The 23524-nt window shown below is 38.5% G+C and overlaps 1 protein-coding gene across 1 annotated transcript in view; it reads right to left on the bottom strand.

Annotated features, from left to right (window-relative positions):
- Window positions 1-1501: 1501 nt before the first annotated feature.
- LOC125252312 (lysophosphatidic acid receptor 5-like) overlaps window positions 1502-23524 on the bottom strand; it is a 41068-nt gene continuing 19045 nt past the window's right edge. The window contains exons 2-6 of the mRNA XM_048165496.1: window positions 10607-10658; window positions 10085-10211; window positions 6668-6816; window positions 5607-6252; window positions 1502-1657 (exon numbers count right to left, since the gene is read on the bottom strand). Of these exons, the coding sequence (XP_048021453.1) occupies window positions 1502-1657; window positions 5607-6252; window positions 6668-6816; window positions 10085-10211; window positions 10607-10658 (1130 nt within the window). The remainder of the gene's footprint in view (window positions 1658-5606; window positions 6253-6667; window positions 6817-10084; window positions 10212-10606; window positions 10659-23524) is intronic.

The raw sequence follows: 23524 nt of genomic DNA, 5'->3' as shown, positions 1-23524 counted from the left end.
GGTTTATGGAAATATCAGCTCTGAATAATCAGGTACAGGGGTTGGAAATTGGGTCCACATTCCAGGCAATTCTTGCCAACAGCTTGAATTTCAAAGAGTATCTGATGTTGTTGGCAATGGGGTTTGGTTCCAAGGCTGTAGCATTTGGTGGGATGGGCATCAGTGTTGTAGTAGACAGGGTGAATGGCGTTTTGCTTATGGGAAAGTGCAAGGAGGAAGAAAGGCCGGGACCGAGGCCATTAGCGGAGGCAGCCTCACATTCGGGTCGGCCCCTGGAGCCAGGGGAGGGATGAGGAGGTTAGAAAAGAGGGAAACTGAGAAAGGGAAATTGAGGCATCTGGGCCTGCACCGTTAGCAGAGGCAGCCTCTTGCTCGGTTGGCCGCTGGAGTCTCGGAAGGAACAGGGTGGTTAGAAAAAGAGGGAAGCTGGGGAAAATAGGACGTCTAGGTCTGCGGCGATAGCAGAGGCAGCCTCACGCTAAGGTCTGTAGTTGAAACTGTAGACCAAAGACAAAAGAGAGGTAGGGAGAGAGATGGCGGGATGAAATGGGTGAGATGGCTGAGCTTGCTCCGCTAGTAGAGGCATCCTCACGTTAGGAGGGAAGGCATTCAGCAAGAGGGGCAGGCATTGTTGGATGGAGTGCAGCGCCTTTGACACAATGGTTTGATACTGTAAATGACTGTACTGTTTGTACTGTCATTGCTGTTTGATGATCATTCAACATCAAACAAAGTACAATATGATTTAGATGATCCTTGTTATTTTCACTGTTGCTGGTTTGAGTCACAAGTGCCTTCATTTAGTAAAGCTCAAAAGAGACTCATTTGTAAAAGACAGAGCTTTGCATAATAAAAATGTGCACATTGACTTTATTCAATTGTTTTCAACAATCACTAAAATTTTACTATGAACATGCTGCTTGTATAATATTGTTTATTTATATTTATTATATTTTCCATCCAGACCTGGAAATTACTCACAATTCCATACTTTTCCAAACTGCAATGTAATAGTTTATTCACTGGTTATCTGTCTATGGTTTATTAAGTTACTTACAGATTTCTGCTCGTTATAAAACAGATACAGACGAAAGGGAACGGTAAGATTTATTTAAATGCATCAAATTAACGATTTGAAAAGAATGTGTCCTACCAGTCTCTGCGTCTCCAATAGTGAAGCTGTGTTTATATTTCGAAACAGAAATACATATTATGACTTTAAGTTTCTAAGCGATTTGTTGATTAATTGCAGGACAGCGATGACAAGAAGTTCAGAGTTTCAATGAATCTATGCGACCGTGAGTGCAATCTAAACGTCATAGGCTACGAGCATATAACAGCTGATTGAGTGTTTAAACCACAAGCGGCACGTTAATTTAGAACGGCAAATTTGTACAGAAACAGTTTAAAGCGTGAATTCTTCCTATCAACATTGATACAGATGGCATAACTGTGGAAATTAATTCAGGGACAGAAAACCAGAAGGATTTTAACTGTGCTTTTACGGGGTTGAGCCCATGGGGAGGAAAGTCCGAGTTGGCTGGGACTGATGATCAGCCTCGGCGTCTTGGCATGCGGGGACCCGTTTGTTTGGGCTGACGCCCCCGGCGGCGGTGTAATTGCTCCTAGTAAGGCCAGAGGATTGTGGCAAAGATTCCTAGAGGACGAAAGATTCTTCATCGGACACAAAGAGATTAATTTCGGACATGGTGGGAACTTAAAGCGGGTCAGATGCTGTCAAACTGTCAAGGAATATGGGTGAGTCGACCATGTCTTTTATATATATATATATATATATATATATATATATATATATATATATATATATATATATATATATATATATACTTTCACTCGTGCTGATTGGGTAGATATGTTGATTACTGATTGCTGACAGCTGGCCGAGATGACGTGATGATTAGTCAGATTATTTGAACGTTGCTCCTCCCGAATTTTGTTAATAAAACATCATATGACATATACATCATCAGACTGAATATTCAATCTTTGTATGTCTACACAGCATAGGTGCAACTCATTAATCTCTTGTTGTGCAATTTTGTTTTTAGACTGTGTATTTAAGAGAGTGACAGATTAAATGTTTTATTGGATAAACAAACACACTGATATCAAACTTAGCCATATTTAATTAACACAAGGCAATTAAAGATTGTTATACACATGAACTGACAAACAAACTAAGAAATGATTTGAAATATAACTTAATGTAAAGACTAGAGCAAACACCAAGAGGAAAGAGACACGTCAGCTGACAGTACAACAAATGCCTCATCCACTATTAAATATGATTAAAAAACTAAATGTGTAGACATTTTTTGTCAGTTTATGAGGAAGAGTGACAGGCGAGTTTTCCAGAGCGGTGCAGATAAAGAACAGGCTGAACAAAACCAGCTAGAGTAAAACAAACCAAACCAGGAGCCCAAAATGTTAATTCATACTTGTTTTTCAGAATTATAGATACTCCTGAGATAATTATTGGCACATATGCGATACCCATGTTCACAGTACTTATTAGAATGACATAAAATGCTCTTCTCTTCGTGTGGTTTTCCTCCTCTCTCAATTTTCTCTCTCCTGGCCCTGACTGCTTCAGAGCTCTGAGAACAGCCACAAGACAAAACAACTGGATGAAGAAGAAGAGTAGAAACTGCAGCAAGAACAACCATGTATGTGCATTAATATTATATGTCATTAATGTGATCACGCAGACCAAACAGGAGCCAAGAATCATTATCCAGGCCGCAGTGCAGCAGATCACTCTATATCTGAGAGGTTTGAACTTCAGAAAGGTTACAGGATGAACCACTGCCAGGTAACGCTCAACACACATCAGACACTGAAACAGAGGACGGCCAGTGATGCCTAGTCCTTGCAAAAGCAGTGCTAATGGTGCAAAAACTGAAATCCAATGAAACAGTATAAAAAACAAATTATCCAGACAGATACCAATCTCACAAACAGACAGATTGAGGATGAAGAACTCTGATGCAACTCCACTTCCTGTTCCTGTGATGATGAGCCATATAATATAGGAGTGTGTAGGAAGACCAAACAGCAAATTGATGCTGGACAAACACATTTCCAGATTCCCCATTAGCAAAGGGGTTGTGGAGTTGGTGGAAGCTCCTGGTGTGGTGGCGTTCATTTTCTTCCTCGTTTGTCTGAGCACAGCTCACAAAACATGAATAGTATTGCTATAGGAAGAGAACATTATAAAAGTAGGTGGTCACTCAGACTGCAGTTCAACATAAGCAAAATTAAAAATAAGCAAATAAATTGACTGAAGGCACATTTGCAGTCCACCCCAGCAATTCAACAGGTAAAACAGTTTACAGGTAAAAGAACCATTTTTTGCTTTGAAGAACATTTTTTAAAATCTAAAGAATATTTTTCCAATATAAAGAACATTTTGTGCAAATAAGGTTCTTTATGAAACTGCAGATGCCAATAAAGAACCTTTACTTTTAAGAGTGTGCTTATTCACCTTGATGAAACGAATAGAGATCAGTTCTGTTTTGCTCAAGTTATGCATCTAATATGCCCATAAGCCCTTTAATATGACTAATGACCACATCAACATTGTCATATATCATTCAGTGGTAAAAAGAAAAATAATTAAATTTAAAATAGGAGTTTATCACCTGAAGAGTGAATGTCCAGTCTCTCTGGTTGTGTATAAATCTCTGTGCTGTGTTTTACAGACTGACTGCACTGCTGTCAGAAGAATAGGTGTGCATGACTTCATGTGCTACACGTCACATAAAACATCAGACATGCAAATATTAAAAGGAAAAAGAAGGTTTAAAGAAGTTCAAAAAGATATATACTCTTATCTGATACTTTAATTTTATCCCCAAAAAGTTAATTTTGATAAACATCTTGTTCATTGAACTGTTGTATTTAAGCAATATCACACAGCAAAATCAGCAAAGCTGTGTGTGTGTGTGTGTGTGTGTGTGTGTGTGTGTGTGTGTGTGTGTGTGTGTGTGTGTGTGTGTGTGTGTGAGTATATACTCTGTGTATATATATATATATATCGAAGCATGGACTCCACTAGACCCCTGAAGTTGCGAGGTGGGGCCTCCATAGATCAGACTTGTTTGTTCAGCACTTCCCACAGGTGCTTGATTGGATTGAGATCTCAAGAATTTGGAGGCCAAGTGAACAGTGGACAGGGGTCAGCATGGGCACCCTGACTGGTCTGCTGCTATGTATGTCATGGCAGATTCGATGTCTCTTTGTTTCTTCAGTTCTGGTCTCGAAGAAAAACTCAGAGTTGAAGTTCCAGGTCTCAGAAGTATTTAACTTGTCAAGCAACAAAGTGAGATGCCAGCTCCGCATCTGAGGCTCTCTTAGCCGTTTTTATACATTTTAATTATCTCTTAAAAACCCACCAAAAAAATATATGGTTATATATAATATGGTAATATTCGCATTGTCCCATATTCTCGCTTACAGGGGCTCTTCTCCTACACCTCCTTCCCATGTACTCCCCGACCTTTTCACCATAGACATTTCACCAATTAAAATTTCAGGTGTTGCTTATGTAAGGGACAATTTTCTTAGTAAGGGTGGCCGACTGCCAACTACTGTACATCATTTACCTTAATCTCTCATGGCCTTCTGCCAATTGATGCCTTTTCCCATTGGCCAAATGAAACATCATATCAAAACAGTCAATACTCCCCGGAGGCAAGAAGCCTTCTCGTGACACCCTTTAATGATGGTCTTGTTCATTTCACAGCCACCTGTTGTCTGGTGGAAAATTACCAACAAAATATGCTCAGTGGCCAAGTAAACTTGTTTGACCCTTACAGTTACATAGGCCAAGAGGCCTCACAACACTTCTAGCTTTTATAGTAAGCAAACAAATTCTACAATTGTTTTCTATAGAGTGGATAAAATACTCCATCACTATGTAGCCCCATACACAACAAACTTCAATCCACTGTGTATTCTGACACCTTTTATCAGAGCCAGCATTAACTTCTTGAGCAGTTTGAGCTACAGTAGCTTGTCTGCTGGATCAGACCACACAGGCCAGCCTTCGCTCCCCACATGCATCAATGAGCCTTGGCCGCCCATGACCATGACACAAAAAGCTAAGAGTCGAACCGCCCAACTAAAGGAAACACTGACCACCAAAATGGTGACTAAATATTTTCAATAAAACCAACATCTAAACCTCTGTTAATTCTCAAAAAGAACTTCTGCTGAGATCTTGAGAGATGTATTGTCTTCTTTTATTTTCAGTTTATTTCAGGCTGTGTGTCTTTAAATTGTGCAAGCATGATGTTGAACCAACAACACATTGTAACACTGACTCAGTGCCATTACCATTGATTGCTGGTGCAAAAGTGATATTCAATTCATGATTAATGATTCAATGAGGTTAACGTTGACACATTAACAGTGATTTAACATTATTTCGATCATTGCTTGCTATCTGGGGTTGTACTTGGTGAAATCACGTTCACCTGTAACATATTTACCCAGTAACAATAAGTAGATTCAGTAACTGGACTGGAGTAAGTAAAATATTAAAATTACAGATTTTAAGATGAACAGAGGCAGGAGAGTTTTACAGTTCTGTGCAGATAAATAACAGGCTGAACAAAACCAGCCAGAATAAAACAAGTCAAACTAGTGAACCAAACTGTTGGAGAATTGTCTGCTGTCAGAATGACAGAGATTCCTGTGATTGTAAGTGGGAAATATAGGATAATCATGTTCACAGTAGTTACTAGAATGAGATGAAATGCTCTTCTCTTCATGTGGTTTTCCTCCTCTCTCGCTCTCCTTCTCTCTCCTGGTCCTGACTGCTTCAGAGCTCTGAGAACAGCCACAAGACAAAACAACTGGATGGAGATGACCAGTGTAAGCTGCATGGTCAAGAACCATACATGTGCACAAATTTTGTCTGAGGCTAAATTATACATGCAGACCAAACATGAGCCAAGAATAATTATCCAAATAGCAGTGCAGCAGATCACTCTATATCTGAGAGGTTTGTACTTCAGAAAGGTTACAGGATGAACCACTGCCAGGTAACGCTCAACACAGATCAGACACTGAAACAGAGGACGCCCTGTGAATGTAAATCCCATTAAAAAACCATCAGTTATCTCAAGGCTTGAGATCCACCTTGACAGTCTAAAAACCAAACCATTCAGACAGATACCAAGTTCACAAACACAGAGATTGAGGATGAAGAACTCTGATGCAACTCCACTTTGTCACGATCACGTCTGTTCCTGTCACATCCCGGACTACATTTCCCATGATCCTCCATTGCTCATCACCTGCACTCACTTCACAATCACTCCACACTAATCACCACACCCAGCTGCCACACATTACCTGGACTATAAAAGACTCATACACACACCACCTCACCGAGAAGTCTTGTTTCCTCAGTGTACAATTCCAAGCGTTATTTCCCTGTTTACCTGTTTGTTACTGTTCCTGCCTGATTCCTGTTTTATGACCCATTGCTGCCTGCCTCGATCCTTGCCTGTACCCTGACTACGACTCTGCCTGTTCCTTATTGCTCCTGTTTGTTCCTGTTTGACCCTGCCTGTACGACCACGCTCACTTCAAATAAAACGCTGCATTTGGATCTTACTCTGAGTCCTACCTTCGTTACACACTTAGTGTTCCTATGATGATGAGCCATATAATATAGGAGTTTGCAGGAAGACTAAAAAACAAATTGATGCTGTACACACAGATTTCCAGACTGTCCATTAGACCAATGGACTGAGTTGTGGAGTTGTTCGTCTCCTCTGTGTTTGTCTTCACAGTTCAGCAGCTCACAAAATGTGGTAAAATAATTTTAAACTGTTACTTCTGTTAAAAGTGCAATACTGTAATTACTAATCCTTGTTAACGTTAAAAATACAGCTGTTTGTTGGTTGTTTACTTCACAGTGCATTTACTAATGTTAACAAGTACAACTTTTGATTTTAATGTATTAGTAAATGTTGAAATTAACATTAACAAATATTAATAAATGCTGTAGAAGTGCAGTTCATTATTAGTTAATGTTAATTAAATGCAGTTAAATAATGTTAATGAAACCTTATTGTAAAGTATTATCAACAAACATATCTTCTGATTTAAGACCGAGCAAGATCAGGGTCAAATCATCATTCCCTAAATACTTAAAATGTGGAGATCACATATACCACCATAGTCAATTTCTTTTGAGGTCTGGTATAAAACATGACAAAAATACTTAAGCTCTTATGTATGCACGATTAATCAAAAGAACGCGATCTTATTCCTAAATGACAACGATTCAGTTATGTCTATTAAACCTTTGAAATTACGATCATACCAGAATATTTAAAGGTGCCCTAGAACTTTTTTTTTAAAGATGTAATATAAGTCTAAGGTGTCCCCTGAATGTGTCTGTGAAGTTTCAGCTCAAAATACCCCATAGATTTTTTTAAATTAATTTTTTTAACTGCCTATTTTGGGGCATAATTAGAAACGAGCCGATTTCAGGTTTCGAGACGAGACTAATGTTATAACGTTATTTTAGTCGTGTTATTATTATTATTTTGCAGTATTTCTGTTTCCTGTGTCTCACTTCAGGGGCTGCTAAATCATTGATTTCGGACAGACTTCTGAGGCAGTGTAATGATCTACAGCAATATAGCGCGAGCTTTGGTGAGAACTAAAATATTTAATTACTACAGTAGTAATTTCTTGATAGAAATGATATCAAAATTGAAATATGTTGATCAAAATCTTACATTTATACACAAACTGAGCAGCAAACGCAACTTTCGGACGCCATCTTTATTTTTCTAGCTCAACTGTCACAGAATGGAAAGCACATGATTGTGGGATATCAAAGGCAGCTAAGGATACATCTATGCTTCCTTCAAAAATCGATCAGATGAAGGTATCTCATGAGACAGGAAGTGAAGCTAACATTGGATTCGGACGTGCCTTGATGCCTTACTACCTTGAAATGTGTCCTCAGAAGGCAGCATTTTCCAGTTTTCGGACGCAGCCGTAGATTTCACGAGCTCATAACTTAATAAAAACTGCACAGATCATAGAAAATGCACATCATTATTTAAAGCAGATTCTTATGATTAAAATGAATCCAACATCAACATAATATATTGCGTTGATCACAAGATATTACTCACGGAATGATTTGACATACTTGGCTAAAAACATGTCTCTCATCTTTCTTGGATGCATTGTGTATCCAATGTTCCTGGACCCATCCATGTTCGTTTTCCAACGTGGAACAACACAAAATAGGTATCATCTTAAACCTTAGAAACTCAGCTTTTTAAAGGTGCTAAAGAGGATGTTTTGTTTTATACATTTTTGCAATATTACTTGAAACTGTCTTTACTAACTGATAAAAGACTATTTATTAGGTGCACTGAAAGTAGTAATATTAATATACATCATCTGTGCACGAGGTAGGGCCTTAAAAACATCAGCCAATCGTTTACGCGATCATCGTCATGTCAATCACTGCCGTTACGTTCCTTGTGAGAGACGAGCACGGCTGTGCGCTCCAGTAACTTTCCACACTCCACAGGCGCCGCATGCAATGTTTTTGTCAGGAGACAGGAGTAACAACTGCAATTATGAGTTACCTGCGGTGAGTCCGACATAATGAATCCACAAACTCGACACAGCAAATGTCGGTGGTAAACACTCGTGTTCCAATACTCGTGCATGAGTTTTGGAAGGCGTTCTCTTGAAATGAGCTGTGAAGGAGGGGGTTGTTCTTACGCATGCGCTCATTTCAAAAACTCACTAACAGTCTTTGGATTCTCAGTCGACGAAAAATCCTCTCTATCACCTTTAATGCATCTAACCATTTCGAAAAACTCCTAACGAGTGCTGAGAAGCGCCTCTAAACCTGAGTGTACCGCCCATGGGTGCCATCTAGCCGCGAAAAAATGAATAACACTTTATCACCACAAAATCTGAAAAAGATGCAGCTGTAGGAGAGCATCACCAAAAAATAATTTCTCTGATCTTATTGCCTTCCTGAGTTATTCCATGTCAAATAAAAAAAAGAAAAATTATAAAATGATGTATATATATATATATATATATATATATATATATATATATATATATATATACTGTCTTTTATCAGCAGTTTTTCAGCAGGAAAATGTCCAAATGTAATGTGATTTATATTTTCTAAAACGTTTAAATGTGTTCTATCAAATGATACCTACCTTTTGACTTTCCTTGCTACAGTTTTGGAGTTATGAGTCTTTACTTTTTTGTTTGTCGCTCAGAAAAAGAAAAAAAAACCTCTAAAAAAGCCTTCGGGTCTAAAAGGGTTAAGAGACATCTCAAGGCATTATAAGGTATTATCTATATAATGTAGGAAACAATATAATAAGATAACCTTGTTTAAAATGGGTTTGGCTAAAAGAAAATTTTAGTTTTGTCTATACTACTAGGTATTATACTATATTGACTGGGTTAAATAGAATTGCATTACTAAAAAGAGACTAAAATAAAATTTTCATTGACTAAAATTAGACTCAGTCATCAGTTTTGTTTGTCATCAGTTTTCATCGACTAAAACTAGACTAAAATAGTCATGGATAAATCTGACTAAAATAAGACTAAAATGCTCAGACTTTTAGTCGACTGAAACTTGACTAGACTAAAAAGAGTATGAACGTGACTAAAACTAATAAGAACTAAAATGACAGCTTGACACAAAGACTAGACTAATACTAAAATTAAAACAGGCCGCCAAAAACAACACTATACATGACGCCAGAAAGCACTTCAAATCTGGGAAAAATTTCACAATTTGTGGTTTTCGAGCTCCTTTAGTTTAATCTAGAAAGTCGTTAATTTGTTTTACTGTATACAATCTAGCACCCAAAGTCTCTGTTCTTTCAGAATCCTCCATATCAGAAATACTGCCTATACTCTCAAGATCATTTTCTGAATCATTTTCAGAACAAGCATATTCTGAACTCCTAACTGACATCTGAGTATTACTATCATCAGCTGCCTCACTTTCACCATCTGCTTTATTGTTTTCTCTTACTGTTTGTTCTTTTTCTGATCGTTTGTCATCTTCATTAATCGTCAGATTGGATTTCTCTCCACTACTTGCCTGATTGACGATCTCCTCGTCCTTGTCACTATTTACTACGTCATTGTTTTTCCTTTTGCTGCCATTTCAACACCAGGGACAAAGTCATTATTTTGTCCATTGTGTTGTTTGGAGATTAGACGGCTTATCATTTTGTTTATTTGGGCATGTTTGTCTAACATGCCCTTGTTCTCCGCATGAGAAACACCACATGTGATCCGAACTAATGAAGATTGTATAATCTTCGCCCTCATTAGTTAACTTTACAGCCAAGTTAAGCGGATCTTGTTATTCATTTAATATCATGTATGTGCATAGCCGAAAAGACATAACATGTTTGAGATCCGGACTTTTTAGACCTATCGGAATCATTTTTATAGGTGCTGTTCATCTTCAGTATCTTTCGAGAACTCCTTGAATTGCTTTGTTCTTAATAAACGGAGGAACATTCGATAGCACTATTTTCTTTCAAACGTGTTATTAACTGTAATTCCACGTTCAATCAAACCATCTACCATCTGAACATCTGCAAGAAAAACAACAACAGCTTTGTTCATTCTGGAAGCTGACTTAATGTTTATCCCACCACCGACGCATCTTACACGGATATGGAATCATCAGGTGTACATTTCAAACCATGTCTAAGAGTCAAGCGTGAGAGATATCCGCTTGACCCCATTTGCCAATTTTGCCGACCTCAGTCAGCGCGCAACAAAAAGTTTGTTATATAAATGTAATCTCTCTCTACGAAAATTCAAATAAAGAAAACGAGAAAAAGATTAACGTGACAAACTCTCAAAAGCGTGTTCCCAAACTCTAAGCTCCTCCCACTACCCACAATCCCTAGAGAGAGAGAGAGAGAAAGAGTGAGAGAGCCAGAGAGTGCCCAAGAAAAGCCAAGAATCAAAGAGGCAGAGCAACAGTTACAATCTTCTTTTATCCCTTGCTTGCATGTGACTGAAACCCAAATGTGAGACATTCAGACTGTCCAATAAGAAGATTAAAACTTCCCCCACTGTACTAAAGGTGTGACAATTTGTAGACCCCCGATGTACACACATCTTGGCCTACAGGCCTTGATCACTATCAACACATTTGTGCCTTCCAAATGGCACTTGTAGCAAGAGAGAGGGGGTTGAAACAGTAAAGCAAATGTCTTTGTTCATTTTAAAATATCTTTGGATATTTTCAACCTTACAACCCAAAGGACAGACAGAATAGGCCTATATGGAACATGTTTGTTTAAATGTTTGGGATTTTTTTTATATGTATATACATAAATATATTTAAAATGTTCATCTATGTGGTATGATGCACACAAATAAAATTAGTTAAAGAAACTTTTAAGGGAGAAGAACAAGCATTTAGTGATATTGGTACTGATTTTTATTTGTAGTCTTACTATTTCACAGAACTTCAGTGATTTAACTTTAAAACTGTACTCCAAGAAGCCATATTCGTAAACTTTAAAGGGTTAGTTCAACCAAAAATGAAATTTCTGTCATTAATTACTCACCCTCATGTCGTTCCTCCATTGACAGGAAGATAATTAACACTTTCACATGCCCAGAAAGGTACTAAAAACATATTTAAAACAGTTGTTCAATCTTAATGTTATAAAGTGACGAGAATTTTGTGTGCCAAAAAAAAACAAAATAGCAACTTAGTGTCCATGTAGTGATGGGTGATTTCCACTTAGTGTCCATCTAGTGATGGGTGATTTCAAAACACTGCTTCATGAAGCTTTATGAATCTTTTATATTGAATCAGTGGTTCGGAGCATCTATCAAACTGCCAAAGTCATGTAATTTCAGTAAACGAGGCCTTGTTACATCATAAGTGTTTTGAACCGTTTAAAAATTTCAATGGTTCACGTGACTTTGGCAGTTTGATACGTGCTCCAAACCACTGATTCGAAACAAAAGATTTGTAAAGCTCCGAAGCTTCATGAAGCAGCCTTTTGAAATCAGCCATCACTAGATATTGCTGGAAAAAAGTCATTATTTTGTTTGTTTGGTTTTGTTTTTTTGCACACAAAAAGTAAATAAATATTATTAAAAAAGTAAAACATGTGTAGTCATTTTTTGTCAGTTAATGAAGAAGGGAGGCAGGCGGTGCTGATAAAGAACAGGCTGAACAAAACTAGCTACAACATAATAAACCAAACCAGGAGCGCAAAATGTCAATTCCTAATCATTTTTCAGAATTGTAAATCATCATAGACATGGTGCCCCGATACTCTTGCTCATGTGGTATGGCTGTTTTTCATACAGTGAAAAAGAGAAATGATCCATAAAATCAATAGAGGTGAAATGAGCAGGTGCCAATCACTGAACACCTGGTATGCAAACTTTTTAGAAAGAATGGAAGAGAAAATTACATTGAATCATTAAGATTTATTGTTTTGTTTTATTGACTTTTCAGCATTACAAAAGAAAAGTGAATTATTTTGCTGTTATAATGAAGATGTCCATATCTACAAACTAAAATGAAATGCATGCAATATCCAACCAACAAACCATCTTATATAACCATCCCAAGAATAATTTCATGAAATCCACCCTCATTAAAAATTCTAAACATAATACAAAAATGTATTCTAAAATCCGTAATCATTTAAAAGTCTGCATATATAAGGAATTGGTGATTTATTTGAAAAACAAGCAAATAGCTACTATTTATAATAAATATATAACACAATAAGAATAAACTTAAACTAAATAGGTTTTATGGACACATTGACTGGCTGTTGTTCACTGACTTTCTGATCTACAGTTGCAAGAAAAAGTATGTGAACCACGTGCAGAATCTGTGAAAATTTTAACAAAATGCACGTTATTTTTTTATTTAGTACTGTCCTGAGTAAGATATTTTACATAAAATATGTTTACATATAGTACAAAAGACAAAAAAAGACCAAAAAAAAAAAAAGCTGAATTTATTCAAATGGCCCGGTCAAAAGTTTGTGAACGATTGACTCGTAATACTGCGTGTCATTACCTGGATGATGCATGACTGTTTTTGTTGTTGTTGTTTGTTTGTTTGTTTTGGGGAGGGGGTGTTCTTGAGTCCCTTGTTTGTCCTGAACAGTTAAACTGAGCTCTGTTCTTCAGAAAAATCATCCTTTTGCATATTTGAACCCTTTGCAGCAGTGACTGTATGATTTTGAGATTCATCTTTTCACACTGAGGACAATTGAGGGACTCAAACACAACTATTAAAAAAGGTTCAAACATTCACTGATGCTCAAGAAGGAAACACGATGCATTAAGAGTCGGGGGGTGAAAACTTTTGGAATTTGAAGATCAAGGTAAATTGTACTTAATTTGTACTTAAAAAAAATATATATATTATTACTACACTAGGTGTAGTCACATTTTCTACAGGTTTTATGAAGAACAGAGGCAGGAGAGTTTTCTAGCCTGGTGCAGATAAAGAACAGGCTGAACAAAACTAGCTAGAACATTACAAATCACAGCAGGATACCAAAGTGACACAATGTATTGCTGTCTCAGAATATTAAAGATTGTAGACATAGTAACTGGCACGTATGTGATAACCAAGGTAACAGTAGTTACTAGAATGAGATAAAACGCTCTTCTCTTCATATGGTTTTCCTCCTCTCTCTCTCTCTCTCTTCTTCTCTCTCCTGGTCCTGACTGCTTCAGAGCTCTGAGAACAGCCACAAGACAAAACAACTGGATGAAGAAGAAGAGGAGGAACTGCATCATGAAGAACCATGTGTGTACAGTTATGGTAGATAACAAAAATATGATCAGGCAGACCAAACAGGATCCAAGACCGATTATCCAGGCCACAGTGCAGCAGATCACTTTATATCTGAGAGGTTTGAACTTCAGAAAGGTTACAGGATGAACCACTGCCAGGTAACGCTCAACACACATCAGACACTGAAACAGAGGACGGCCAGTCATGGTAAGACCTTGTAAAAAAAGTGCTAATGGGAAGAAACTTGAAATAAAATGTGACAATACAAAGAAAAGAGAGTCCACACAGATACAAATCTCACAACAAGAGAGATTGAGGATGAAGAATCCTGAAGCAATTCCATATCCAGTTCCTGTGATGATGAGCCATATAACATAGGAGTGTACAGGAAGACCAAACAAGACATTGATGCAGAATATATATATTTGGCCACTATCCACTATCCAGATAGAAGGGGTTGTGGAGTTGTTGGAAGCTCCTGTTGTGGTGGAGTTCATTTCCTTCTCGTCTGTCTGAGCCGCACAGGAGCTTACAACTGATATTGCTAATAGAGGAGAGAATTACAAATGTACCGGGTTATTCAGACTGCAGTTCAACATGAACAAGATAAGAAAGTAGACTGAATATGCAATATGTGATTCTTGGTAAGTTCTATTCAAAAAGACTGAAACAAGTCATTTAAAATTGTAAGGTTGCGCTATAATAATCCTTATCCTAGAACTAATTAAATAATAATATTTCTATGTCTATCCATATTTTTGGGTAATTCACGGTCCTGTACAATGTTTTTGTGAAAATAAATAAAAATGCTGCTGCAAGTACAGTAATTTGGCCATTTTATCTTTCATTTGTAATTTCCTGATCTTTGATGGTCGTCATGTGAAGAGAATGTCACTTTGTTATGTAGAGCTTTATTATATACTGAAATATTTTCGAGTGCATATTGTCAATGCATAACCCAGTTTATTTCGAAATCAATTATTTACAGTTTGACGGAAATGACTCCCAATTCATTGGAAAAAAAGTAAAATGCGGATATAAGCAGCAGAATAACACAGAATCTGTAGTAGGGTTAAAAGCAAAGTATAAGTTTAAATGTATCTTTTTTGGATCATATTTATAAATATAGCCTAACTGGCTTGTAATTATTACAGATAAAACATAAGCAAAGTTTTAGAATTATTAATATCCATTATTTTATGTTGTTGACAACTAATGATCATAAACCCTTTAATATGACGTATAACCACAGTCACATATGGTTCAGCATGTAAAAGAAAGTGAATCCAGTTTAAAAGACGAGTTTATCACCTGAAGAGTGAATGTCCGGTCTCTCTGGATGTAGGCTGTATAAAACTCTGTGCTGTGTTTTGTAGACTGACTTCACAGCTGTCAAAAGAATAGCTTATATTATGTGTATGACTTAATCTGTTACATGTCACATACAAGATATGCAAATGTTTATTGTTAAATTAATGAGGTCCATTTGATCGAAAAGACAGATGGAATAGGCCTATATGGAACATGTTAGTTTAAATGTTTGGGATTTTTTTATATGCATATAAATAAATATAATTAAAAAGTGGTGTGGTATGATACACAAATAAAATGAGTCAAAGAAACTGTAAAGGGAGAAGAACACTATATTTCGAGGTACAAGCATTTAGTGATATTGGCACTGATTTTCATTTGTAGTCTTACTATGTTTAATTTCACAGAACCTCAGTGATTTAACTTTAAAACTGTGCACCAAGAAGCCATATTTTCTTCAACAATTATGAACTGATCGTAAAATTTAAAGGGTTAGTTCACCCAAAAATGAAAATTCTGTCATTAATTACTCACCCTCATGTCATTCCTCCATTGACAGGAAGATAATTAAAGGTCCCGTTTTTCGTGGTTTTTTGAAGCTTTGATTGTGTTTATAGTGTGCAATATAACATGTGTTCATGTTTCGCGTGTAAAAAAACACAGTATTTTTCACATAATTTACTTATCTGTATACCGCTGTTTCCACTGTCATAAAACGGGCTGATGACTTCCTTGTTCTATGAAGTCCCTCCTTCAGAAATACGTAACGACTTCTGATTGTGCCAGCGGTTCCTGTGTTGTGATTCGACAGCAGTTTAGCGCATCTTGCCCGGAAAGGTCACGCCTCTTACCATAACGTGGAGATGCACGCGCTCAGTGTTATTGTAAACATGTCTTTAATTTTACCCTATCAATTTGAGCCGGAATCAGACCCGGTGATTGGATTGCGGGATGAAAATAACAGCGCTTCGACGACATGGCGACAAACACACTCTACAAACGCAACTCTTGTGTATTCCTGTGGGCGGAGGTTAGTCAAAAAACTGTTTTAGTGACGTCATTAAAGAAGGAAGTAGAGGGATGTAGTCCAAACTGGCCGTTCGATGTAGGCGACTTCTGTTAAATAAAATATCTCGCTTGGCATTGAACTTTGAGCTTTAAAATTTTACAGATTTTATTTATACTCTAACAACAACATTACACACTAACTAAAGTTTGAAACATGGGATCACGAAGAACGGGACCTTTAACACTTTCACATGACGTCCGTGTTTGATGTCACTGCGTCCGATAGCGAGCGCTTCTCTGGCTGCTGGGTATGTGAGCTGCTGTGTTTTTGGGACGCGCTTTTCGGCGGGCTGCAGCTGCCGTGAGAGTGCGTTAAGAAAGGGACAGTGCGGACTGCTCAACGAACGGTTCCTTTCTGTCCATGAATGTTGCAGCTCCCATAGACTTTCCATTCTCTCCTGATCTCCGCGTTTGAGATCGGGAGGGCATGGAAAACCCCCTGACCGTTCAGATTTGGATCTGAGCCAGACAGACGGGAGGAGGAAGAAGTGAGAGTGAGATGGGTGATCGATTGTAAACACCGTTGTGTTTATAATCGATCCCGATTTCATCCTTCTTCATGCATTAAAATAAGGAGGGAAAATCTTCATTCTGCGAGCTGCAGGAAGGTAAAGTGGGTCTATATTTTTATGTTTATCAAAAGTGTAGACCTTGTTTTTCCTGTATAGCTTTCATGAGTATGTAGTCAGTAAAGTTAGAAGGGGTTCTTTTGAGCAAAATAACTGTAGCATTAGGTTGGCTAATTTTCAAAACATGCAGGCCGCTTTATAGCAGCTATTTTGTAGCCCCCTATGTTAGAGTAGCTTCTCAGCTAATACTTTAGTTTGGTTTGAGCTTATCGGCCGCCTGACACTGTTTGCTTGCAGTGCTTCATTTTCTCCTCATATTTGAAGGTTTCAAAATTAAGCCCAAGCTTTGCTTGGCCCAGTAGGGCTTAGCTAGCGGCTAGGCTAGAGCTAGGTTTAGGTGTTTGTTTGTTACATCACCCTTATTATTACTATCCCTGTGAGGTTGTATAGTACCTAGTTCTGGCCTCCTCCTGAGGGAGTTGTGGGCCGTATGCCCATTTCCCCTTCGATGTGAAAATGTAGGTGCTATGGCTGAGGTTATAGGTTGTTATTAGCCTTCCTGGTGCTGTTTTTCCCAGGTGGTAGGCCCTTATCTTCGAGAAGATGAGTTATGCAGTGCTGCTAGGCCCCACTTTTTAGAACTTTTGTCATGCTTATAATGTCTTCACATGAGCCCCTTGAATTATATTCAAGTTTCAGATTACTATGCTAAATATTCTAGCTTTCGTTCTCTAAGGGTTCGTTACAGATCTCAGATCTGTTCTGTGAAACATTTATCCTGTTTGGATGGCATGTATTACAAAGCATTCGCGTTTGCTTTGAGGTTCTAAGCTTTAGCCCTACGTGTGAGCTTACTCTAGTGCTGCCACAGGTTAACGCCTGTTTCTGTGATAGCAGGCTGTGATTAGCCTCTATCTATGAACGTGGTGTTTTGTTGTACTCCCTGGTTAGGGTTTGTGTTTTACTGAGTGCATCACCTGTTGGATTGCACACTCAGGTTGAGTGTAGAGAGTCTTATTCTGGTTAGAATAGTATGATCTCTGTTAGCTCCCAGTCGATCATGACCACAGCAGCTGTTTTGCATTTGCTGTTAGATTGTTGGCTCTTTATTGTAGCCTCTCTCTTAATACAGCTTGTTTTTTGGGCGCTGTTTGCTCACGTATTTTAGCACTGCCTCAGGCTTATGCTCACGTTGTTTGAGGTGGTAGGCCTTGTAGGTCTTCTTTAGACCGTGATAGCATATTTATGTGTACTGGGTACATTGCCTGTTGGAATGTGTAGGCTTAAGCTCAGATTGTGTAGCTAGTTACCCACAGTTATCGTGTAGGGTCTAGAGCTTGTCCCCTTTGAGCTTGGGCCCTGTTGTGACCACGGGCTGGCGCCACATGGTGCTTAAAGTAGTAGGCCTTGCCAGGCCTCCTTTGTAGCCTCTGTGTTGGCCCAGCTGGGTTGGTTATATCTAGACTCGTTCCACCGCCACTGGCCACGCCCACCTCCGTATGAATAGGCCCTAGGTCAGACCTCTCGTTGAGTTCTGTGGCATAGTGTGTACTTCTCCTACCTAAGGGTTTCTCAAGTACTTGGCCTGCTGGCTAGCCTTAGTCATGAAGCTACCACTGGTTGTTGCCATGTGTTCATGGAGGTTGTAGGCCCTCATTAGGGCCTCCTTTCAGTCTGCATGTTGGCACAGCTTTGTGTAGGTTTCTGTGTGTCTCATCACCATGGATGAGTCGTGATTGCCACTAGCTGACGCCGTGTGTTTTACGAGTTGTAGGCTTTCGCAGGCCTCCTAAGTATCACGCTGGAGTTTGGCTCTGTACTCCTCTCGCTTAGAGAGTAAAAGGTGCTTTTACTGAGTACATTTCTGAGTGGCTTGCCTCTCGAGGTGAGCTCCTGTATTAACACTCTGAGGTCTGAAGGTATCGCCGGCGATACAACCGTGGTTTTTTCTTATCAGTGTGAAAGAGACTCAAAATACTCCGTCAATGTTGCACATACAATTAAGAGTTATACACCATTTTAATCTGTGGAATATCTTCTTTCATTTGTGTACACTCAGAGTAAAAACAAAATGTTGTGCTCTTTGTAAAATAAAGAAAACTAACATGATGCGTGATCTCTCCTCTCCCTCTGAACGAACTCCAATCTGATAGTTCTTAGAAAATGAACTGTAACTTAGTGAATACTAATGACAAAAAAATTAAACTTATGTCTAAAAAAACGTTAAGATGTCAGGTTTTAAAACATGTAAGTCAAATCGAAAACAAACCTTCTGTGTTTATGTAATCTGTATGAAAAGAGAGCCATGTCAGAAGTCTGTGATTCAGCTCATTATCCGCTAATGCAGCCACGCCCACGGAGCCAGCGCTATTCAGACGCAAATTCAGTCAATACATGCATTCATCATCTCAATCATGTATTTATTGTCTTGAAAAGTGTTTTGAATAGCCATATTTAGCGATCTCTTGCCTCTGTTAGTTCCTTGATTGTCACATGATATTCCTCTTCTTTTACTGAGGCATTTGTGGACAAAAGGGGCAGAGCGCCCTCCGGCTGCAAATTGATATAAACATATGAGAATCCATCAATATTTCTCCAAATGTGTATGCTTTTAAGCATATTAAGAAATTATGGTCAATATAAGATTTTAAGAGTCAAAATGTGAAGCTTGAGTCTTAGATCTTTTTAATGATGTATAGTTTGTCAACTGCACATCAACATTTAGGCTCTATAATATAACAAATATAGTAGCCTATATGAAATGCCCTAGAGGTAGGAATGTTCAGACGCTTTGCATCACAGAAATACATTATATTTTAAAGTATATTAAAATAGAAAACCATTATTTGGTTAGAGACTTGAGACTTCTTTTAAAAACATTATAATGGCATTATAATGTGTTCAATCTTTTGACTGGTAGTGTAATTTAACATAGGCCTATACAAAATTTTCTTCATATCATGTGCAATAATACGTGCATGCATGAGATCACAAAAATCATGTTTTTTTTTTTGTCCTGAGTGGACTTTAATCCTGTTATTAGCATGATCACAGAGGGTTTTTTCACAGCCTACCTGACTGAAAGGCCTCATTAATATGCAAGTCATTTCAGGTCATTATTATTCAATTCTTTTGTCTTCTCAGGTGAGAATCACCCATTATACATGAGGATTCCCGCCTCCTTGCATACTGTGTTTCTTGACCAAAAGTGTCTTAGAAAATTTAAATCTCTCTATTGTTTTATATGAAGGAGTAGGAAGGATAATTTTTACTTCATTCTGAAGCAAAAACTCTAGTCTACAACCTGCAATACCTAGAAGTCTTATGAACACAGTTTTAATATACTTTTTTTGGCCTTATTTCAGTGACTTAAGTTTTTTGTTTTTTCAATAACCACGCATAAACGTTATTCCTTCAAAAACACAAACATGTACATACATGTTCCTCACATATTATTGTAGCCTAGTTTGTGCTGAATACAGTGTAATGACACTTTTTCCATTAATATGTTTATGAACAACTGAAAAAAGCACAAATGTCAGGGCATGTCAAAACTTCTCCAGGGCCCCAAAAATCCTCAGACCCCTGAGGGTTAAAACCAACTGTTTGTCTGGTTTTTATGCATTTGCTTCCTTGAGCTTGGTTTTCCTTTAGCTCTAGTCGAGCTAACTACCCTGTCTGTTACTTCGGTTCTATTTTGCTCCTAGAACTTTAGTGGCCGCTAGCTGACACCGCGTGTGACAGGTAGGCTTTAAGGGCCTCCTTTGGGAGCATGCTGGCTTTTTCCCTTTAAGTTTCACGTAATTGTGCTTAGCTCTCTAAGCCGGTCATTGGTTGTAGACTTCTGTGAAGTCTCCCGTTCAGACTGGCCCCAGGCTGGTTTGCGCTCCCCTGTATCAGGGTTTTTCTAGCGCACAGCCTTCTCAGCGCTTTAATCAGAAGCTGAGTAGACCCTAGGATGAGTGGTTTTACTCCCCTCAATACGAGGGTTTATAGTGCTCAGCTGAGTTCCGCTCTCCGGGATGCCCATCTCTGCGTGTGGGTTTGAGTTGCTTACTGCCTTTTCGCAGTCACTCTTTCCTGCTCTCCTCTTTTGGAGTTTGCGCTTGGAGATTCTGTGTATCAGACAAGGTTGGCCAGGCTGTGTTTGGCTTCTGCTAGATTAGTAAGGCCTCCTTGGTGCCGTCAGGGTGTGATTTTGTCCCCTCTAGTGACTGGCCAGGATTCCTTCTGGGCTCCTGGCCACATTCCCTTTAAGGGACCACTTTCTATGGTTTGTTGGTCCCAGATGCCTTGAGCAGCCTTGGTAGGCCCTTCACGGAAGGCCTCTTTTAGGCTCAGCTTGGGCTGTTGGCCATAGGGAATGCTGTCACTGACAGCCTTGGAGAAGTTGCTCCCGGTTTTTCCCTGGAACTGCCCGATGTTTGTCCAGACATTTTGGGCATGCACTTTCCTCTAGCATGGCGGCGTTGGTATATCGTTCCCATAGCGCAATCTAGCGCAGAGTTGAAGTTCCCTTTCGAAAGGGAATGTCTCAGGTTACGCATGTCAGAACCCATCACGTGATCACATTAAATATGACCTTGTATTATCGGACGGAACAGGTTCAATGAGATCTGTCCTACAATACCTCCCTTGTGTTGACCGAACGACTCGTGACTCGGGAACGCTAAGACTCAACTCTGCCATGCTTCGGGATGCCTGCTGAACAGTCTCTCAAAGACGAGAAGGTGTTGACTGCTTCCTCAGGCGCTCCCTTTATACGTCACGGTTCGCACCATTCGACGTCATAGGCTGTCGCCGGCCAATAGGATTGGAGTTTTGTGATTCTTGGCATTTCGAACACCTGTCAGAACAGGGCACCACACCAGCCACGAGTGACGGTTCCTATAGCGCAATCTAGCACAGAGTCTCGTTCCCTGTTCTCAGGGAACCATGGTTACATGTGGAATCTGAGATGTTTTTTTGACTGGACTTGACAAAGAGACCGAATAATTGATGAAGTGTTAAATATTGCAAATTTGATCAGTTGATTCTCATTCCCTGTAACAATTAAATTCTAATAAATAGAAGTCCTTACATAGCACAGGTGTTTTATTTGTTGTTGCTGTTTTCCTCTTTCCTTCAATGATTCTAACTGTTAACAGCAGGTGTTCATCACTAGTGCTTATTGATGGCACATGAAAAAAAAAATATTCCACATCATGTTTTGGTTCATTTGGGAACATTTTTATCTATAAAAAAAAAATTTTCCCCCCACCCTCCCCCAACCCCAAAATATTTTTCCGTTGCCTCAGGGCAACGTTGTGCGACAATGGTACAGAGTCATTAGGAAAATGATCATCAAAATCAATTTTTTTTTTACAAAAATTAAAGAAATCATTAAGTAAAAAGGGAAAAACACTTGAAAGACATTGATATATTGAATTTGATACATTCATAGCTCTGTATCATGTAGTGTGCTATGCCATATAATGTACTTCGTGTGATAAGATTTCACTCTGTACGAAACTTCAAAAAGCAGTTCCTCTCTGCTGTGACATAGTGGTGTATGTTACAATTTTTGCACATCACTTTGGGTGTTCCTGCACACCCAGGAACCTTGCATCTTCCCTTCTTATAATACATTGTGGCCAATGAGAGGTACTGTCTAAAACCTCCTCAAAAAGTACCCCTTATCGCACAACGTTTCCCTGAGGCAACGAAAAGAAAAACTGAATTTCTGAACATGCAAAATAAAAAAAACTTCATAAAACCTGACAAAAGGCTTCTCTACACCTTCATACATGCACACATAAGATTACTAAAGCAAATAATATTGCCGCCTTCTCACACCATGTGCTCCTGTGACCATGTCAGAACAGGACGTCCCACCTCTTAATGGTGCTTGATATTGACTCCAACACCTTATGCAGTGTTCCCAACCACATTCTGGAGTACCCCCAACAGCACATTTTGATGTCTCCTTGTCAAGCCACCTGAATCAAGTCATCAATTCATAGCAGGACTCCAAGACCAGAAATGGGTGTGTCAGACAAGGAGACATGGAAAATGTGCAGTGTTGGGGGTACTCCAGGAATGTGGTTGGGAACCACTGCCTTACTGGACGGTTATTTGGTACTTTCTCGACCTTTCTAATTGGTTGTAATCATTTAAAGAAAAATTTACTAAACATAGGGCTTAAGAAAACTTTCTGTTGCCTAAGGGCAACGCTGTCCTGTAGAGGTTTAATTATCTCAATAACCTCCCTCTTGAATGGTCTTGGTCTCGGTCTTGGAGGGTCTGGTCTTGACTACACCTCTGGTTAACTTTCCTGACACATTCACTGTGTTAAAATCATTGACTCAGTGAATGTGTCAGAATTAACACAACAAGTGTTGTCCCTAAACTCACACACTGATGTGTAAGAATTTAACAAATTTTGAGTCAGTTTTAAAACATCCTTTCTAAGAGTGTACAAAGATACAGTCATTGCTTGTTTATATTTTTATATATATATAATTATTTTAAGGTATGTTTTAATGTTTTTTTTTTTAAATTTAATTTATAGTTAATTTATTTATATTTTTCACATTACCCTGAACATCTATTCACTATTTCATAGAGTTTTGTCACAATTTTTATTTACTTCTAAAATATGTGATAAAATGGCCATAATGTTATATTATGACCACAATAAAAACATGCATATTAACCTGAAAGCTTAATGTTAAAT

Source organism: Megalobrama amblycephala, linkage group LG18 (genome assembly GCF_018812025.1).
Source record: "Megalobrama amblycephala isolate DHTTF-2021 linkage group LG18, ASM1881202v1, whole genome shotgun sequence".
Taxonomy (NCBI): Eukaryota; Metazoa; Chordata; class Actinopteri; order Cypriniformes; family Xenocyprididae; genus Megalobrama; species Megalobrama amblycephala.
This window is presented reverse-complemented; position numbering and strand designations above follow the sequence as displayed.